This window comes from Onychomys torridus, chromosome 14, assembly GCF_903995425.1.
Source record: "Onychomys torridus chromosome 14, mOncTor1.1, whole genome shotgun sequence".
In the NCBI taxonomy this organism is placed as follows: domain Eukaryota; kingdom Metazoa; phylum Chordata; class Mammalia; order Rodentia; family Cricetidae; genus Onychomys; species Onychomys torridus.
In genome coordinates, this window is record NC_050456.1 from 45,212,428 (window position 1) to 45,231,736 (window position 19,309).

The window sequence follows — 19,309 nt, forward strand, 5'->3', positions numbered from 1 at the left end:
GATGAGGATGGAGAACACAAGGAGCAGTGAGTGGCAGTGGAACCACTGGTTTCCAGCTGTTCCCAGTCTCCGGATGTGCAGCCCTTGGTTCCTCACGCCACATCCTGAGTGTTTTGTCCAGGGGAGGGAGCGAGGCAGACAGGCTAGTACACCCTAACTTTTGGTTCAATAGGTTCAATGTCATGTCTGGGTATTTCTGGACCAAGTTAGGAGATGCTTCTTTACTCTCCAGGTAACAGCTCCACCGAAAAGCCTGTAAGGGGTTATAGTGTTGGGGTTGGCAAAGGAGTCAGTCACCCCCAGGACCATCTGCCACACCTCCATCGTCTTGGTTTCTGTTCTACCCTCATTCTGGTGCCCAGGAATGCTGGCTGAAGCCATCCTTCCCTCAGATGCTTCACTGCTGGGATGGGGAAGGGATGGCTGCTAGGGAAGAAGGCCAACTCCTCCTGGTGAGAGTCCAGCATCCTCCAGCACAGTGGTGCCCAGCCTGTGGGTCGAGACTCCTTGGGGGTTGAATGGCCCTTTGTCAACTCATAACAGTAGCAAGATTACAGTCATGGAGTCACAACAAAACATTTTATGGCTGGGGGCCACCACACCATGAGGAACTGTATTCAAGGGTCGCATTAGGAAGGCTGAGAACCAGCGCTCTGGCATGAGTGTAGGAAATACCTTGGCACCACTCCAGGGAGTAGCTCCTCCTGCCCCATGACGCTTGGATTACATGCTAGGCTGCGAAGATGCTGCCAAGCCTGAACGCCTGCCCCCCTCCACAGCTGGAACACACCTCCTGTCCATCATCTGACCACTCCTCCATCCACAGACACGCCCCCTCCACAGCCTGAACATCCCACTCACATGCAGCCTGAGCATGTCCCCTAATCATAGTGGGAACATCCCTCCATCTACTTCCTTAAAACCAGCCACCCCCATCAGCCTGAGCATGCCACAACGCCCCCCCCCCCAACACACACACAGGGTGAACTTTCCCCCACCCCTATCCAGGGTGCTGATGGAATCAGAACACCGGAAGTCAAAGTAGTTGCCTCAGAAACTTGTTTATCAACTGGTGACTGTGACCCTTGGAGTTCTCTGGCTTAGGGACTAGCATAGAGTTAGAGATGACAGAGTCCCAGCCCCCTCAGCCCCCATGTACACGACACCTCCATTTTGCCTGTGTTCTACGCTCAGAATTCACCTGAGCAAAGGCTGCTATAGCTGAGGAGCAACTGAATAAAGACAAATCCCCTTTGTCTTAGGAACTTTGAAGGCACCAGTGGATGAAGTATTGGAGCCGTTCCCCCTAACTGCCCTCCCCAAGTCAGACCAAAACTCAATTCCTATGCCTGCACTTTAAGTACTGGTCTCTCGAAGAGACCCCTGCTGGGTCTAGTGGTGGGAGGCGAGCAGAGACCTCTGACCTGTGCTGCACCACCTCCAGGTCCTCCAGGGTGTTCGGGATATCCATCTGGTTCAGCCACTTCTCCTTCTCGCTCATCCACAGCTCACAGGCATCCGACTCCCCAAACACCGTGTACAAGTCCAGGGCATCCTGCAGCCTCTGTCCGCGCCGTTCTGCCTGAGCCAGCACCTGCTCGTAGAGCTTCCTGAGGGTCTGAAGACGGCTTGTGACATCTGGGGAGTCTCTGAACTCCTCAGGGAAGCCTTGGGCTTGGCTCTCCAAATGCTCCATCACCCCTCGGCTCTCCTCCAGCTCCTCCAGAAACTCCTTGTGCTTCTTTCCCAGGGCTCTTGTGGCGCCTTCGTCTTGCCCGACATCTTCACCGGAGAGCAGCCGGTGAGCACCTTGCAGCCAAGTCTTCAGGTCGTCTGCATCGCCTTGGAACTGGAAGAAGTCCTCGGCGTTCTGCAGGTCCTTCTTTCGAAAGTTGGCCAGCTCTTTCAGGTGGTCCCATTGGGCCGATACCTCCTTGACGCGGTTCTCGATCTGTGGATGCCCAAACTGCTTTTGGGCCACCATACCCTCAGCCTCCTGGAAGATCTGCTGCAGATGGGCATCCAGCCCACGGAGCTCATCCTCAAAGGCCTTGTGCTTACGCTGTAAGAGGAGCACACTGGTCAGATCCTTGCTGTAGTCCAGGGAGGAGTAGATCTGCTCCTTCTCCTTGATCCAGCTCTCGGCCTCATCCATCTCCCAGAAGAACTTCCAGAGTCGCTTGGACTGCTCCAGCTGCACCTTCCGGCCGGTGGCCATGTTGCTGAGCTCACTGAAACACTGCTCCAGGTGGCTGACACGGTCCTGGATGACCTGGGGGTCACAGGGCTGGTACCCTGGAGGAACAGGAGGAGGAAGATGAAGACAGGGAAGAGATTCATTGACTGCTAAGTGGGAGGTCAGAACCACACAGTCCTAAAGCTTCCATCTCTTAGGGTCTCGGGGACCTGGTGTGCGGTAGGCAAATGCTCTACCCGTGAGTTGTGTCTCCAGCCCTTCGAGGCCCTTTGGCATGGATTCCTAGCCAGTTACTTGGAGGACAGGCCGGATTCTTTTTGTTGTTGTTGTTGTTGTTGTTGTTTTTTAGAGACAAGGTTTCTTTGTAGCTTTTGGAGCCTGTCCTGGACTAGCTTTGTAGACCAGGCTGGCCTCAAACTCACAGAGATCCACCTGCCTCTGCCTCCCGAGTGCTGGGATTAAAGGCGTGCGCCACCACCGCCAGGCCAGGCCAGATTCTTTATAACTGGCTCCCACCAAGCTTCAGGAATGAGGGAGATTAAAAGTTAAAAGTTAAGTCAGTTCTTAGTAGTAATGTACAACATAGCATGAGGTTTTTAAAAAGCTCAGTTCAAGATTTCCAGGAGGCAGTGAACTCTCTTATTTAAGACAAGAAACCAGAAACACAGTGTCAGACACCAGCAAAAAGAAGAGAAGACAGACGACAGCTTATGGTGCTTATGGTCATCTGTCTGACTGTGGGCTGCCAAAACAGCTGGCCCTCTGGAGAGCACCGTCACCCTTCAAGTTTTGCATGACACCACCCAAGGAAAGAGGCAGAATCCTAAAGGTGGTTCTAGATTTACCCAAGTGGGGAGAGGGGCCAGAGGACAGGATCTAGCGTCAGAGGCCTCAGCAGAGGGGACACCCTTGGCCTCACCTTTCCCCTCAGTGAACTGCAGGGTGGCTGCTGTGATGGCCTTCACTTTGTCCCCCTGGATAGCAATATCGGCCTCCATTAGCTTGTGCTTCTGAAGCAGGTCTTCCACCTCTAATAAGTGCTTCCCGAACTCAGCAGACAAGATGTGAGCCTGGCAACGGGCAACAGCAAATGAGGAGAACGGACCCTCCAGAGGGTGTGTGTGCATCTTAGCCTGGGGTCGTGGATACAGCGGGGAGGCGCCTGCTGCTTGGGACAGGAGATGCCGCAGAGGATTTCCTACAAGAGGGTGCCCTCTGGAATCTTCCATGGAATGCCCTACAAAATCTCAAGCTTCACACTCATCTATATCATCCTCTTCGAGGTCTGTTGCCTGGGCATGTTTATTTTTAGAAAGCCCATGGTCAATTTCATGCTTACTTTCACCCAAGACCTCCTGGAGCAGAGGGAGATAATTCAGACTTCTTTGGTTTCCCCTGTGCAGAGGAGTCTGGATTTGAACCAGAGTCAAGTCCCAATTACTTGGAGCTGGATTCTCCAGGTTTTCATTAACACTTAATCTCTTCTAATTCCCGTAGGATGGAGCTTGTGCAATCACTACCCCAAGGTTCCTGGGTTATTGGGGATATTGTGAACATGGGCTAGTGACATCATTGTCCTTTCTCATTGTGACTTAGAGATATAACCAGAGGGCAGGTATGGAAGAAAACACATGCTGACTATAATGGGGTGGCTACGGGCAGCCTCAGGCCCACCTTGATCTCATCCATCCAGTCGATGCTGTGTAGCATGTCCTGGAAGAGCTTCTGCAGCGCCAGGGTGGCCTCGAGCCTCTGGCGCCGGGATCGCAGCAGCTCCTGCAGGTAGCTCCACAGACGGAGGATGTTGTCCTTCCGGGCTATGATGCGCTTCTGGTCATGGTAATTCTCTTTCTCGAGCTCCTGGGCCAGATCCTCCAGGGCCTTTACCCGCTCCTCATAGGCAGCTGCGTCGGTCTCAATGGCTTCATGCTTCTTCTTGGCGGCCTCCACAGCTGCCAGGTCGTACCCAAAGTTATCCTGCCCCCAGGAGGAAAAAACAATCAACAATCAAACAAAAGAGCAGCTCAGTCAGAGTCCCCCAGGCTCAGAAGCAGCGGGTCCCTGAAGCCCAGCTGCCGGATGGGAACAGCACATTTCTACAAAGCCGTTATCTCTGCCTTCCCCTGCTGTCTGTCTATCAGAGCAGTTTCTGAATGTCTCACAAGTACCTCTAAACACCCCCACTTTGACTCTCTGCGCCACACATGCAGGTGAGGCTATGTGTTCATTAGAGTCCTCTGGTGACCTGCTGGTACTTCCCACCCTGCCTTATGAGGACCGGTCCATTTCTGGGCAGGCAGGGCGGCTTAGACTAGCATGTCTCATCCACGCAAACAGATGGTTTACCCACACACTATCTGGGGCGCACGTACACTCTCCAATGCTCTTAGAACACTCGCTATCCCCTTAACAGACAGAATTTAATTTGATTCTAAGCTCTAAGTGGGAGGGAACAGATGCTCTGATGAAGAATCAGCCCTGGGGTTCACTGTTAGCCCGTGAAATATGTCCCCAGACCTGGAGGCCAAGAAACCAAAGGCACACTCTGATTTAATCCTGTTCCCAGAGAAGAATCATTAATATCAACTCTGACTCCTGGGTCTATTGATGTTACAGCCTACACAAGACATGTTGGGGGGCCCGTTCTAGTACGTGAGGTTCTATTCTAAGATGGAGACTTAATATGGGTTGGGAGTGTAACTCAGTGCCGGAATGCTGCTTTTTGTGTTGTAAGGTCCAGGGTTGGACCTCTAATGACAGATAGATAGTGGGACAAAGAGAAAGAGAGAGACTTAATATATCCTAGGGGTTCTTTTCACATGTAGGTTTTATCCAACCAAACACTTGCAAGGCTGAGGAGGGGCTTATGTGGCTGCTGCTAAGACTGGCTTGGGCTCCAGTGCCATTGTGGTCAGTGGTCCAAAGCACGTCCCCTCTCCTGCCCCGGCACGCCCCCTTACCTGGGTCACCAGGCGCTGGTTTTCACTGAGCCACGTCTCTCTCATGGCTGCCTTTCGATCAAAGCGCCGCGCTAGCTGTTCCAGTTTCTCCTGCCGAATGAGCTCGCTCCTCAGGGCCAGCTCCCTTTGGTACTCTGCTTCCTCCAGGCTCTCCCAGGCCTGCATGGGCAAAGGAGAATTCTTGGGGAATGGGAAGAATATGTGGGCTTGGGGTCGTCTCTTTCAGTTGATACTGGGTGACTGTATGAATCCAGGGAGATCCTGCCACTATGGGATACGGTGGTTGCAGATTAAAGTTTGATAATATCCTTTGATTTTTTTTTTTGTCCGGGCCAGACCAGTTAGACTTCCCAGTTACACCTCCCCTAAGCCTGCCTCAGACACTGGCCTAATAAGATAATGGTTTCCACCTCTGTAGATGCTCAGCAAATCCTTGTGGACTAAATAGCCACCTCCATCCTGTTAGAGCTTCCAGATGGTGCGAAGTCTCCAAACCTCTGAAATGTCCCACAGCATTTCCCCTCTGTCATAAGTAATTAACATTCTAGACTCCAAGACAAACTCAAGGTTCGGTAGAGGACAGGCTACCAAAAATGGCCCCAAAGAATGGTTCTGGGTACCTAAAGAGACTGTGAAGGGTAGAAAGTGAGTCTGAACTCTTTTTTTTTTTTTTTTTTTTTTTTGGTTTTGGTTTTTCGAGACAGGGTTTCTCTGTGTAACTTTGCACCTTTCCTGGAACTTACTCTGTAGCACAGGCTGGCCTCAAACTCACAGAGATCCGCCTGCCTCTGCCTCCCGAGTGTTGGGATTATAGGCGTGTGCCACCACCGCCCGGCTGAGTCTGAACTCTTACAGACACCTTCAAATGACTCTCCCAGCATGTAGTTAATGCCAAATCAAGTGGCCTGGTCTAGCCTTGCTCAGTGACTACTCCCATATCCTCCTCAGGAATGCAGACGGGCAATTGACACTGTCCCAGTACCCGGTTGATGTCGGACACTAGCTTCCCATCATGGGGCGTGTACACTTTCTGGTTGTTGGCTCTCATCCTGGATTGGATGGTGAACAGGAGGACTTCCAGATTCCCCTTCTCCTGAAACCTGTGGGGAACAGAATTGGGGATACTGGTGTTGAGGTTCCCTTAGACACACTGTTTGCTGCAGTCAGTACGAAAACCCTGACATCCCAGATCTTGGAAAGCAATGCATGTCCCTTAAAAACAAAGAAGGAAAGACACAGACAGATCTACTCCCCTGCTAAGACATCTGCCACTCCCTGGAGAGATCAGATAAGAGTTTGCATCTTTACAGCTCAATTCAGAGAAGATGCCATGCCTATCAGAGCATTCGTGTGCTTCCATTGGGAAAGCTAACTGGAATATTCTGGCAACTCCAATAAATACCAAGTTTTACCAAGCCCCACCAAGAAACCCTTCTCTGTCCTACAAATGAAGGCTTTCCAGACCAGTTGTTTTTAGTCAATAAAGCCTTAGAAGCAGCATGGTTTCCTCAAGAACATAATGCATGGAAAGCAACCTTGACTCCAGTCTCTATAAGCCGGATCTCCCAGATCCTATAGGCCAGATGTGTTCAAGGGGCCAGGAAGGGCTGGGCTTTGTGCATGGAGAGGACAGGGTCCAAATAATGGTGCACTGTCATACTTCTTCATGTACCAAGAGTCTGCCCTCTACTCCTGAACACAGCACTGAGGACTCATCTGTGAACATAACTCAGTGCTCAGAGTGCTCAGGAAGCCTTAGGCCCTGAGGTCACATACCCTGTTTACTGGGCCTCATGTCGGTACTGAATTTAGGACTTTAAAAGTGGGTTAGTGTCAGACCAGAAACCAGATCCAGAGTTACAGAACATCCTGGGCTCGGTGTCTCATTTTTCCCTATCTGAGAGACTTGAATGCTAAGTGTGAGGTGAGACAGGGAGGAAGAAACAGAAGGCATCATTGATAAACTAGAAGCGTCTCTTCAGAGGTAGACGAGCAGAGAGCCTGGAATTCCTGATGCGTATATGCATGTGCATGTTTACAACGTGTGTATATTTGGAAATGCACGCATGTGTGTGCGTGCGCCTGCATACCTGTGAGCACTCCCACCTGTGTGCATGTGTTGCATGGTTGTGAATATTTGTATATACATAGATGCATGGCTGTATCTGTATGTGCCTGCACACCTGCGTGTGTGGTTGTATATGTGTGTGCTTATGTTCATTATATATGCATGCACAAGTGTGTGCACGGTTGGTTACATGTGCATGTGTGGATGTGTGTGCACATATGTGGTGGCGTGGGGGCAGAGCTCCTCAGAAGCAGGCTTAGTGCTTTGCTGATGAACAGTAACAGGTGGAATGGAGAAAGATGGATATACTTGATGCTCACAAGGCCCAACACAGGGCACTCAGGGGCTGATAACACAGAAGTCATTACCTGAAAAGAAACCCATGGCTCAGGCAACAGACTAAGGAGTTATCCAGCACTGGCTCTCCAAAGAAGCCTTCAGAGGCTCCTCTGTTGGCCTTGGGAGTCTAGAAAAGCACTTTCTTTGTCTATAATCAAAAGTTAACTCATCAATGTCCATAAGCTATGGATGGTATGGAAGTGAGGTGGCCAGGTAAGACACAGAGCAGAGGACAGATGTCCAGCTATGGAACTCAAGGACGTGCCTCATAGAAGGACCCACTCCCCAGCTCTTGACTTTTTCAGCTCCTGAGGACTGACCACCCTCCTACGTGCCAGGCCCTTACTTGGGTGGCTTCTCCACAGTACGGTAGGTGCTGAAGGCCTGTAGTTGCTGTTGGACACCGCTCAACGAGTTGGCAAACTTGCGGCTGTTCAGGACGTTAATGGTTTGCTCGATCCAGGTGAGCAGGTCTGAGGCTAGCCCACTATACTTTTCAATCATCTTCTCGGTCTCGATGGCGTGGTCAATGACCTAGGGAATCGCCTTGTTACTCATTCTAATCAGAAGGGATTTGCCACCAACGATGCCACCAACAAGGCCACCAACGATGCCAACAACGAGGCCTACCATCGGTGTGGATTATCCTGGGGCTCTTGTGGGTCTCGAGGTCTGTTAGTGTTCTAGGTTGGGTTTGTTCCCCAAGATCCCACATTGCTAAATGAATGGACGAGAAGTGGATGAAGTCCTCTCCTGCACTGACTGTGCTGAGGTTCAGTGGTACCCCACCCCCTGCTTAATCCTGCAGGACAGTGGTCTCAACCTGTGGGTCTCAACCCCCTTGAGGTCACATATCAGATATTTACATTACCACTTCTTATAACAGTGGCAAGATTACAGTTATGAAGTAGCAACAAAATAACTTTATGGGGGTCCCCACACCATGAGGAGCTGTATTAACATGAGGAACTATATCATGAGGTCGCAGCATCAGGAAGGTTAAGAACCACTGCTGTAGAGCAGTAAGCTTGCTGAGCCAGGATGCCAGCCTCTAGCGGTTGGTGTCTTCCCCAGTCACTTTCCACCCTAGGTTTTGAGACAGAATCTCTTCACCGAACCTGAAGTTGGCTGTTTTGGTCACAACTGTCTGGGCAGGAGAGGTGCTTTGTTTATCTCAAACTGTTTATTAGGAATCAAGGGCATCCGGGCAGCCTTCGTGACACATGGGCACACAGAGATGGATGGGACCTGCCTACTCTTGAGGAGCTGAAGAACCAGCAGGGGAAAGGAACCAGGCATGGCACTCCACTCCTGGTGTACCTCGGGAGCCTGCGAGGTCTGATGCTACAATCAACAGGACAAATTAAGAGCTTGTGGTACTTCCTGGGGGAAGTCTGGGAGACACAGGCTTCCAGGTGGACTGTGAACCCAGCCCTGGGGCTGATGCCCTTCAGGACAGACATGGCCACTCTTTGGAGTCAGCTTGAGGGTTCCCCAGAGGACTTTAGAGGGTCTGGGGAGTGTTCTACATACCAAACTGTAGCTAAGGGCCCAAACACAAAGCTTTTCTGCTGGACAGGGAGCTCACACTCAGGGCAGGGGGCCGGCAAACAAACAGCTCGATACCTTGCCAACTCGCTTGCCCTCCACCGCCAGCACCTTCATCTTGGAGAAGTAGTGATAAAACGCCACCACGTAAGTGATGATGGATTTCTCGTCTGGGTTTTCCGTGAAGACATCTGTAAGAGAGAGACGGTACATTCTGAGCACCAGAACTGGAGCCCTGGAAAGCCATGCTTCTAGCATCTAGCTCCATCTAGCTAGGTGCAGTGTCAGAGGCACGAGGGAGGATCAGAAGTTCAAGGACAGCTTCAGCTACATAGTGAGTTCTAGAAGAATCGAAAAACTGAGCAGAGGCCTTTGATTTCAGACAGTGATAAGATCCACATTAGAACCATGAACTCCAAAAGCAGAATGAAGGAGGACCCAAGGCCTCAAGGACCCTCCCCATAAGCCAGGTGTCTGCTGAAAACTTCCTTGCCACTGAGGAGCAGAGCAGGGCCCTGACTTAGCCCCAACATCTCCAGGGCTGCAGCTTATCAGGCACCTGGACCAGCCCTGGGAAGGAGTAAAGTGGGTGTGGCTCACCTTCAGGGTCAAGGAGTGGGATGATGCCCAGCTGGCGTTCAGCCACATCAAATGCATGCTCCAAGTTATGCCGGGCATTGGAATCCTTCAGCTTGTCAAAGTCGATGAGGTCAGGCCTGGGGACAAGGGCTGAACTGTTAGGATGGAGTGGCCAGGGCGGTCCCACATACGGGACAGGTGCAGCATGAAGTGAGGATGCTGGGCAGATGGAAAAGCAGGCAAGAGAAATGAGACAGGAGAACAGGAGACAGGGGAGCTGTGAGCAACAGGAAGTGGGCAGCAGTATGACCGGAAGTGGAGGGAAACAGGAGCGCTTGGGGAGGCCAAGGATAGCAGGAGAAGCAGCAGAGGCAACACCTCACCCCACCAAAGCCTCTAGTTAAGGGCAAGGTATCAAATCCTCCCCCAGCACCAGGGAGGGCTCCCCTTACCGGTGTTTGTGTATCAGGGCATTGAAGGCCAGGCCATCCTTCCAGCTGGAGGTGAAGTTGGTGACGTTGACATGGGGGTAACTGCATTCAACAGAAACATTAAGACTAAGAAACAAATTCTTTTGAGGTCACGGGCATCTGAGCTGAGGGCACATATGCCAGGAGAGGGACAGATCTGTCCCGTCTTGAGATGCTTCAACATAAGAACACACAGCTGAGCCACACAAAGACATTCCCGTTAGCTGTGGCTCATAACTCAACACACTCCACAGTCTGACCACGGGGACTTTGGAAAGGAATCTGGAGTTTTTAAAGAATCATGTCCGAAAAGACTTGAATCCGCTGTACCAAAGCTGCTACAGTTCTGGGGGACCGGTGTCTAGTGCCCCTTTGGGGATTGGCATCCCTAAGGCGGTGGAGGGGGTGGGGCGTTGATGATCCTTTCACAGGGTCACATATCAGACATCCTGCATAGCAGATAGTTACATTACGATTCATAACAATAGCAAAATTATGGTTATGGAGTAGCAACGAAAGTAATGTTATGGTTGGGGGGCGGCCCACAACATGAGGAACTGTATTACGGGCTCCCAGCATTAGGAAGGTTGAGAACCACGGGCCTAGGGAAAGCAGGGGGCCATTAGGGAACACAGTAACGGCAGGTTTCCAGGGCATACACACCCTGCCGTCTTCATCTGGCACCACAAGAGCAGCGCATCCTTGGCTGAGCGTGTCTCACGACCTTCTTGAGTTTGGACAACGATGTCCTGAATCTGGGAGAGGCAGAAGAAGGAGGAGAAGGAGAGTAACTTAGTGTCTGGCTTGATGCCTGCCTGCTTTCCTGGGGGGGGGGAACTCTTTCCCTCTGCCCCTCCATATATCTGCAACACTCATCCCTATAGCACCCCACACCCTAAGGTCTTGGGTCCTAGTTGACTACTTTGCCTCTGTCAACCAGAATGGCACCCTGTATCAGAGGGGACAACATCAATCCGATCCCTCTAACAGGAGTTTAAGAACTGACAAGATGGCCTGGGACCTTCCTTGAAGGGACAGTGGCTCACTGGGTGGTACAACATGAATGTTGGCTGGTATTGTTAACATGGTTGTACTGACTTACAGCTAGCAGACTAGTAAAGCATAAAACATACTTCTGGGTATGTCTGTGAGGGTGTGTCCACATGTGGTTAACTAAGGGAAGAAGAACCTTGAATTTGGACAGCATCACCTCCTAAGGTGGAGGCTGAGAACCAAGGAGAGAGCCCTGAATTTTAGATGAGAGAACATTTCTAGTTTAAAAAGTAGAAAGGGAGGTTTTTTCTCTGTACTATTTTTGCAATTTCTAACCCATACTATTTAAAACATGAAGAAGGTACACAGGAAGGGTGAGAGGCCAAAAAATCCAGTCCTGCAGCAGATTTCAACTTAGCTACAAGTCAACTTCTACTTTCCCCCTCAAAAGACTATAGCTGGGCAGCTTTCTTGAGTGTTAGTGCTTTGGGATGGTACAGGATGTAGGTCCTCCATCCCATGATCACTGTTCCCTTCCAGCCTCCCTAGATGTACATCAACATGCTCCAGCCAGCATTTTGTAAGGCTCTCAGTTCCTTACCAGCTTTGAGAGATCCCCTTGGTTTCTTCTACCCACAGGACCCACCTGGAATCGGAGGATGATGGTCCAGATGAGGCCAAGGACCAGGCGGTGGTTGCCATCCACGATGTCATGGGAACCCATGTTCTCCAGGTGCACACGCTGCTCCTTGAGGAACTGCAGAGCTTTGTCCACGTTCTCCAGGCAGTGGATGCGCATCTTGCCTTTGGTGGGCCTTGGCTAAGGGACGGGAATGACCTCATGGGCATGACGGGGCTTCACAGTCACACCAGAAATGGCTGCAACCTATATCCGCTGATGCCATCAGCTCTACCCGTCATCCTCCTGGTCAAATCCAGTCACTCCTGACCCTTTTATTTGTTTACATTGATTTATTTTCAATTTTATGTTTATGGGTATTTTGCCTGCGTATATGTCAGCGCACCATGTGCATGAAGTGGCCACAGAGGCCAGAAGAGGGCATTGGATACCCTGGAACTGGAGTTTGAGGCTGCCATGTGGGTACTGGGAATGGAAATTAGGTCCTCCGAAAGAGGAGTCAGTGCTTAACGGGCTGGACACTCGCTCCAGCACCTCCTTCCTGTTAGCAAAATCCAGGTTCAGAAACACTCAGCCAGGCTCGACAGGAGCCCTCTTGGGTCTGACCCAGCCTTCCGAGTGGGCGCTGAATGGCAAACTGGACAGCAGGACAGACAGTGAGCTGGGTACTTGCTGTGCACCAGGCACACGTCTCAGAACTACTCACTGCTAGTCAGCATTGAGAATGGAATTTTAGATTGGTGATGGACAATGTCCCCACCCCCACCAAATCTTCTCCCTCCCCAGAATAACCCAGCCAGAACCCAAGGGCTAGAATGTGGGTATATACGCATGTGTGTGCAGACATGTAGGTGTGTGTGTGCATATGGGGGCCAGAGGACAGCCTTGGGTGCCGTTCTTCATTCACTGCTCACCATTTTGCTTTGTTTTGTTGAGACAGTCTCTTACAGATCTGGAACTTGCCAAGTAGGCTGGACTGGCTGGGCAGGGAGTCCCAGGGATTTCCCTGTATCTACCTCCCCTGTGCTGGGATTGCAAAAGCACACATACCCCCATGCCCAGCTTTCCTGCGTGCATTCTGAGGGTCAGACTCGGGTCCTGAAGCACTGTACCAGTTTGCCCTATCTCTCCCAACTGTCTTTTGAAGGGATCCTGGGGCAACTCTTTCAAGTGTGGGTAAGGAGACAAGAACTTCAGCCTGGAATTGAAAAGGTAGAAGAACACGGTGCCTTTTCCCTTAGACCCCGAGGCTCTCACAATACCTCATTCTATACATGGAGGGAGTGAAGGTAAAGAAGAACCTACCTGATAAGCCCAAGGCCACTGAGGAAGTGACGGAGCAAAGCATACACCCCACCTACTACAGTGCTGGGCAGGGCCAGCCAAGGGGTCTCCTAACAGGCTTCCACTTGGACCTGTGGCAAAGTACACAGCAACCTTCCTTCCACACTTTCCCCTTGGTTCCAAGAGGAATGCAAATTTGTCCAACAGCTCACACGTCTAGGCCCATGCATCCCCGCTCCGGACTGCCCAGGCCCCAGGGAGAATGGCAAAGCTCTGCAAAGCTTCTGGGAGGAGCATGAAGGGGCAGGAGTGGTCAGAAGGGGCGAGACAGTCTGGGGAGAAGCCAGAGAACCCAGTCAGCCACACAGACCCTTGACTTTGTAAGGATGGAACCTCAAAGAGAAACAGGGAGAAACCCTGGCAACTCGAGGGAACCCTCTGCACTCGGCAAATGCCTTTCCTGAAGAGAGGTTGATGGCATCAGCCACAGGCTGGGAGGGGCCTTACCAGCATCTCTCCGGAGAGCACCTCCAGCAGCTTGATGAGCATGCGTCCATCCCGCAGGTCCTTGTAGAGATCGCTGATGCGGCAGGATACTCGGGCCAGGTGGGAGTTGACCCATTTTGTAAAGGTCTTCTTCTGAACAACTTCCCGCTCATCTGGGTGAGGAGAAGAGCCTTGGGTGAGCTGCCCGGAGTCGGGAGGGCTGGTGTACCACGGAGCCGAAGGGCTCTACTCTAATTCTAGGGTCATTCTTGCCTGGCAGAGGAGGCTGTTGCATCCATTCCTCCTCATTTCTGGGAGTACATGCCTACCTTGGCAACATGGGAGCGTCAGAACCAAGGCAATGGAGCAATCACCACCACCAGCACCTTCACCATGTCTACCACCACCACCACCACCATAGCACCACCACCATAGTGTCACTACCATACCACCACCATAGCACCACCACCATCACCACCACCTATGCACTGTAGCAAGATACCCTGACCCAGCCTCCTGTTTCCTGATGTCAGGCAGTATATTCTGCAGTATTGTACCACTGAATTCAGATTTTAATACCAGCTCTATCAATCTCTCCATCCATCATCCCCCTTACCCCACCTCCACCCCTCCACCCACTCCCTCTGCCTAGAATGCTCTTAGCGTCTTCCTCCATGCCTTTCACTTAATTCCTATTCATCCTTTAAAATCACGGCAAATGGACTTCTCAGGAGGGCTTTTCTCCACTCCCTCTCTGGGCTCCTCACGTGTGCTGTGATTCCTAAGTTCTCACTGGGAAGGATTAGTTGAATATATATGTCTTTCCTATAAGACTGGCTCGTGGGGCTCATAATAGTCTGTCTCAGTGGCCTCTCCATTCTCAGGCCTGGAGCTTGATGCCCGGTAGGTATTCTAGAGCTGTATCATGGGGGACCAGTGAAGCGTTTATCCAGTTCTGTTATGTGCCAGGCCTGTGCCAGGCCTAATGACACGTTGTATGCTCTCAAGCAGTCACTTCCTGCTGTGTAGAAAACAACAAGAAGAACCGAGATGTGCAGATCTCCAATGCACAGAGGTCAAAGGCTGTGAACGAAGGCTTGGGCTGGAAGCTATCCACTGCATATGTCACCATCTCACCCCCAGAATGACAGACAAGGGATCCTGACTTTCAGCCCTGTGATGCTGACAAGGTACCTCCGTGCTAAATCCACAAACCAAGCCCCCAGCCCATGTTAAACTAGTCAGATGAGAACTGACTAGCTCCTCTGTACAAGTAAACACTGCTGAGGCATCCAAGCTAGGGACAGAGAGGAGAGACTGGACAGCATAAATAAAGGGGAAAGAATGGCAGAGAGGAACAGCGAGAGGAGGGAAACCACACAACAAAGCCAGCAGGAGAGAGGACAGTGTGATTCTGAGAACAGTGTGTGACTACGGGCATCCAAGCACTTGCCTTTGAAGATCCAGGGCAGGAGCTGACCTTGTAGTAAGTCTGGGCCTGCGGACCAGCGGGATCCCTGGGCTGAGTGTGTGTGAGTGGGTCACAGCCAGGGCAGTCACAGGGCAACTCAGCCAGGAGGGAAATGTCAATGCTGGGAGAGGAGCTAGACGTACGCTCAACCTAGTCCAAACCGAGGAAGGGTTGGCCTTTTAAATTAATAAATATCAGACTTGACATAATATAAAGAGGAGTTGAGCCCTGGGGTATGATGCTGGCAGCTCCCGAGGGCTCACAGCATCAGATTCCTTCCTAGTGTTAAGAACTCAGCCTCTCTAGTCATCTGTTCATCCGTTCAGCAAATGCTTACTGCACACCCACCATAAGGTGCTCAGCACTGAGTGGAGGCCGTAGGGAACGCAAGGACAAGCCAGAGGGTTCCTACCCTGAGCAGACAGACTCTCTGAGGATTATGATGGGTGTGAGAGCCACATGTAAACACTTCTAAGGCAGCCACTTAAATGAGCTTTTCCACGAAGTGGAGGGGACTGTGCCGACTTTAAATAAATGTAAAACTTAAGTGGCATTCACTCATTCCAGGCCTCTGGGCCAAGGAAATCCCCAACGTACCCTTCGTCAACAGCAAATTAAAGTGTTTTCTTGATTTCAAGGGCTGCTTCAGCAAAAATGTAAGTAAAGTTTTGATGATACCCTGGACAGAACGCATGGTATTTATTCTGGGGTCTGCTGGGGTTTAGCAGAGCCAACTACAATGCCACCCCCACCCCTACCCCCACCCCAAGGCCTTCCCTAGACCTGTTCCTTAAGTCAGAGGTGAAACCTTTGACCAAGGGACTAGAGGTTTTGGCCACTACAGAGGTGAGTGTCCTCAAAAGCTAACACCCTCTTTTTGTCTCCTAATTTTCCTGCTCGTGAAAATCCAAAGGTTTTGTGCCAGGTAATCTTTAATATCAATACCTCGGGAGGCAGAGACAGGCAGGTCTCTGCGAGTATGAGGCCAGCCTGGTCTAGTTCTAGGACAGCCAGGGCTACACAGAGAAACCCTGTCTACAAAACAAAACAAAAACCAAAAACAAATAATCCAAAGATATCATTGCATGGTAATTCAAAGATATCATTGCATGGTGCTAACCCCTGTTTATTTGTGCCTGGCAAAGAATAAAGCCATGTTTTTAGCTAGGGACACAGAGTTAACTCCAGGCTGCTGGGCTGGCATAAACATTGGCACAGAAGTCTCCTAAAGCACCCTGAGCCCTCCTCTGTTTTCAACACACGATGATGCTGGAGTTGCAGGCTTGGAACACAGCGGACGGCCTCTCGGCTGCCTTAATTTAAGGGGAGAAGATTATGCAGAATCCCTAGCACTGTGGAAACACTTTGCAGTGTTGAGACATGGGAAAGATTCCGAGGCTAATGATGATCGAGAGCGGAGTAAGGGCCCGGGGGTGGGGATTAATTTCCATTAGCTGTTCACTCGGCTCCGCACATCTACGTGCTCAGCACATTCTTCCCTCAAGACCTAGACACTCCTCTGGAGCCCTCTGAGTGCAGGAGAGGCCAGTGGCCCTGAGCCAGCTGCACCGGGAACCATGGCAGTATGAGCAGGAAGAGGGGAGACTGTGTATGAGGTCTGCTGTTCACAAGAGACCCAGCAATCTTAACATTTGAAGAAGAAGAAAGCTTCAGCGAGGCTTTGGAGGAGCTAGTGCTTATTTCTAGAGCCCTGACCTTGCCCATGTGGAATGAGGAGCATGGCGAGAGGGGGTGGGGGGGAAGTGAGAGGTTGGGGGTTGGGGGGTAGGGTGGAAATAGGGAGGGTAGGAGAACATGGAAGTCGTGATTGTTTGAATGTAACTGGCCCCCCATAAGCTAATGGGGAGTGGTACTGTTGGGAGGTGTGGCTTTGCTGGAGTAGCTATGGCCTTGTTGGAGGAAGTGGGGGTGGGTTTTGAGGTCTCATATCCGCTCAAGCCACACCCGGTGTCTCAGTTGAGTTCCTGTTGTTTGTACAAGATGTAGAAGAACTCTCAGCTACCTCTCCAGCACCATGTTCCACTATGAATGACAATGGACTGAATCTTTGAACTGTAAGCCACCCAACTAAGTGTTTTCCTTTATAAGAGTTGCTGTGGTCACCACCAGGATGGTGGCAGTGCTCGCCTTTAATCCCAGCACTCAGGGAGGCAGAGGCAGGCGGATCTCTGTGAGTTCGTTCCTTCCTCGCTCTTGAGCTGGGGCCACACTCATTTGCAACTCCCTGCAAAAGTTTAGCTTGATGTCACATATACCCACGACACTGAAACCCTCACACAGCCACCCACTGACAGGCAAGGTTGTACATGAAGGGTGCCGGCACACAGAAGGTGTCATCCATCACCACCATCCTGGATCCAAGCTGTCCCAGAGGCTGTTGTGATATGAGACAAAGAGCTCACACTCCCTTAGTAAGGATCTGGGTCAGAAGAGACACAAACTCACTAACAGCTCATTTTGAGGTCACGGAAGAAATAAATTGAATTTTCTCGAGACTGTGGTGGCCAGTCACGGTGATCAACTTGACTACATGTGGAATCACCTAAAACCTAAGCGAATGGGCATGTCTGTGAGGGACTGTCTTTTTTAAGATTTATTTATTTTATTATGTATACAGCATGCATGACCAGAAGAGGGCACCAGAACTCACTACAGATGGTTGTGAGCCACCATGTGTTTGCTGGGAGTTGAACTCAGGACCTCTGGAAGAGCAGCCAGTGCTCTTAACCTCTGAGCCATCTCTCCAGCCCAAGGGACTGTCCTGATTGGCTCATTTGAGGTTAAGTGAGTTACTCTAAATCTGGACCATACCTTCTGGTGGTAGCTCACAAAAGGACACTGAGGAAGAAAGCTTTTGCCTCCTTCCTGCTTGCCCTCACTCTGCCTGGCAAACTAATCATAATCTGTTCTGTTGGTGAGGCATTACTGTGTCAGTATTAGGAACTGCTTCAGGATTCCATGTAGACGGAAGCTCTCTAGGAATCCTCCAAGACTTAGTCACCAGATTAGAACTGCTGACCTTCAGTCCACAGGCTGAACAACTACTCAACTGTTAGCCTTCTGTTAGGAAACAGCCACTGTTGGATCAGCCAGATAAACTTCAGCCTGTAAGCCACTCTCATAAATGGCATGTCAGCCTGCATGCACACGCGCGCACACACACACACACACACACACACACACACATACACACACAATTCTATCAGATATGTTCTTTTAGAGTAGCAGTTCTCAACCTGTGGGGTGTGACCCCCAAGGGTCGCCAAAAGACCGTCTATCTGCATATCAGATATTTATATAATGATTCCTAACAGTAGCCAAATTACCATTATGAAGTAGCGAAAATAACTGTATATTTAGGGGTCCCCACAACATGAGGAACTGTATTAAGGGGTCGCAGCATTAGGAAGGTTGTGAACCACTGGCTTAGGGAATTAGAGAACCCTGACTAATACAAACATGCATGCTACACAAAGCAATACTGGATTGGTTTCCAGATGAATAGCACCTACAACAGATGCTCATGGAGTCAATGCGGAGAGAGGCCATTTTGACAGCTGGAGTTGTCCTCATGAAGGTCCTCATGAAGAAAAGCACTTTGGAAGGGCAAGAGGGAGACGGAATGAGCCCAAACAGACAGGTGTAGAAGGTTGTTCACAGGCTACCCAACAGCTACAGGTGAGGAGACTATGTCTGGAAGACAGGCTTGACGATGGACATGGAAATCTCTGGAATGAGAGCCTTAGAAATACAGACTAAGAGCTGGAGAGATGGCTCAGCTAAGAGCACTGGCTGCTCTTCCAGAGGACCCGGGTTCAATTCCTAGCACCCACATGACAGCTCACAGCTGCCTGTAACTTGAGTTCTAATGAATCTGGCACCTTCACATCCACATACATGCAGGCGGAACACCAATACACATAAAAATAAACAAAATCTTTTTTTTTTTTGGTTTTTCGAGACAGGGTTTCTCTGTGTAGCTTTGGAGCCTGTCTGTACTGGAACTCACTCTGTAGCCCAGGCTGGCCTCGAACTCACAGAGATTTGCCTGCCTCTGCCTCCCAAGTGCTGGGATTAAAGGCATACATGCACCACCACCGCCTGGCATTAACAAAATCTTTTTAAAAACAAGAAAGAAAAGAAAGAGAGAGAGAGAGAGAGAGGGAGGGAGGGAGGGAGGGAGGGAGGGAGGGAGGAAGGAAGGAAGGAAGGAAGGAAGGAAGGAAGGAAAAAAACCTAAAAGGTCCTGGGTT

At 50.7% G+C, this 19,309-nt stretch overlaps 1 protein-coding gene across 1 annotated transcript in view; it reads right to left on the reverse strand.

The window, feature by feature from the left end:
• Window positions 1–19,309, reverse strand: part of Sptb (spectrin beta, erythrocytic) — a 125,706-nt gene that overhangs the window by 39,199 nt on the left and 67,198 nt on the right. The window contains exons 3-14 of the mRNA XM_036206600.1: window positions 13,586–13,737; window positions 11,801–11,974; window positions 10,825–10,916; window positions 10,144–10,224; window positions 9,713–9,828; window positions 9,191–9,303; window positions 7,911–8,098; window positions 6,140–6,257; window positions 5,158–5,316; window positions 3,872–4,174; window positions 3,117–3,267; window positions 1,425–2,295 (exon numbers count right to left, since the gene is read on the reverse strand). Of these exons, the coding sequence (XP_036062493.1) occupies window positions 1,425–2,295; window positions 3,117–3,267; window positions 3,872–4,174; window positions 5,158–5,316; window positions 6,140–6,257; window positions 7,911–8,098; window positions 9,191–9,303; window positions 9,713–9,828; window positions 10,144–10,224; window positions 10,825–10,916; window positions 11,801–11,974; window positions 13,586–13,737 (2,518 nt within the window). The remainder of the gene's footprint in view (window positions 1–1,424; window positions 2,296–3,116; window positions 3,268–3,871; window positions 4,175–5,157; window positions 5,317–6,139; window positions 6,258–7,910; window positions 8,099–9,190; window positions 9,304–9,712; window positions 9,829–10,143; window positions 10,225–10,824; window positions 10,917–11,800; window positions 11,975–13,585; window positions 13,738–19,309) is intronic.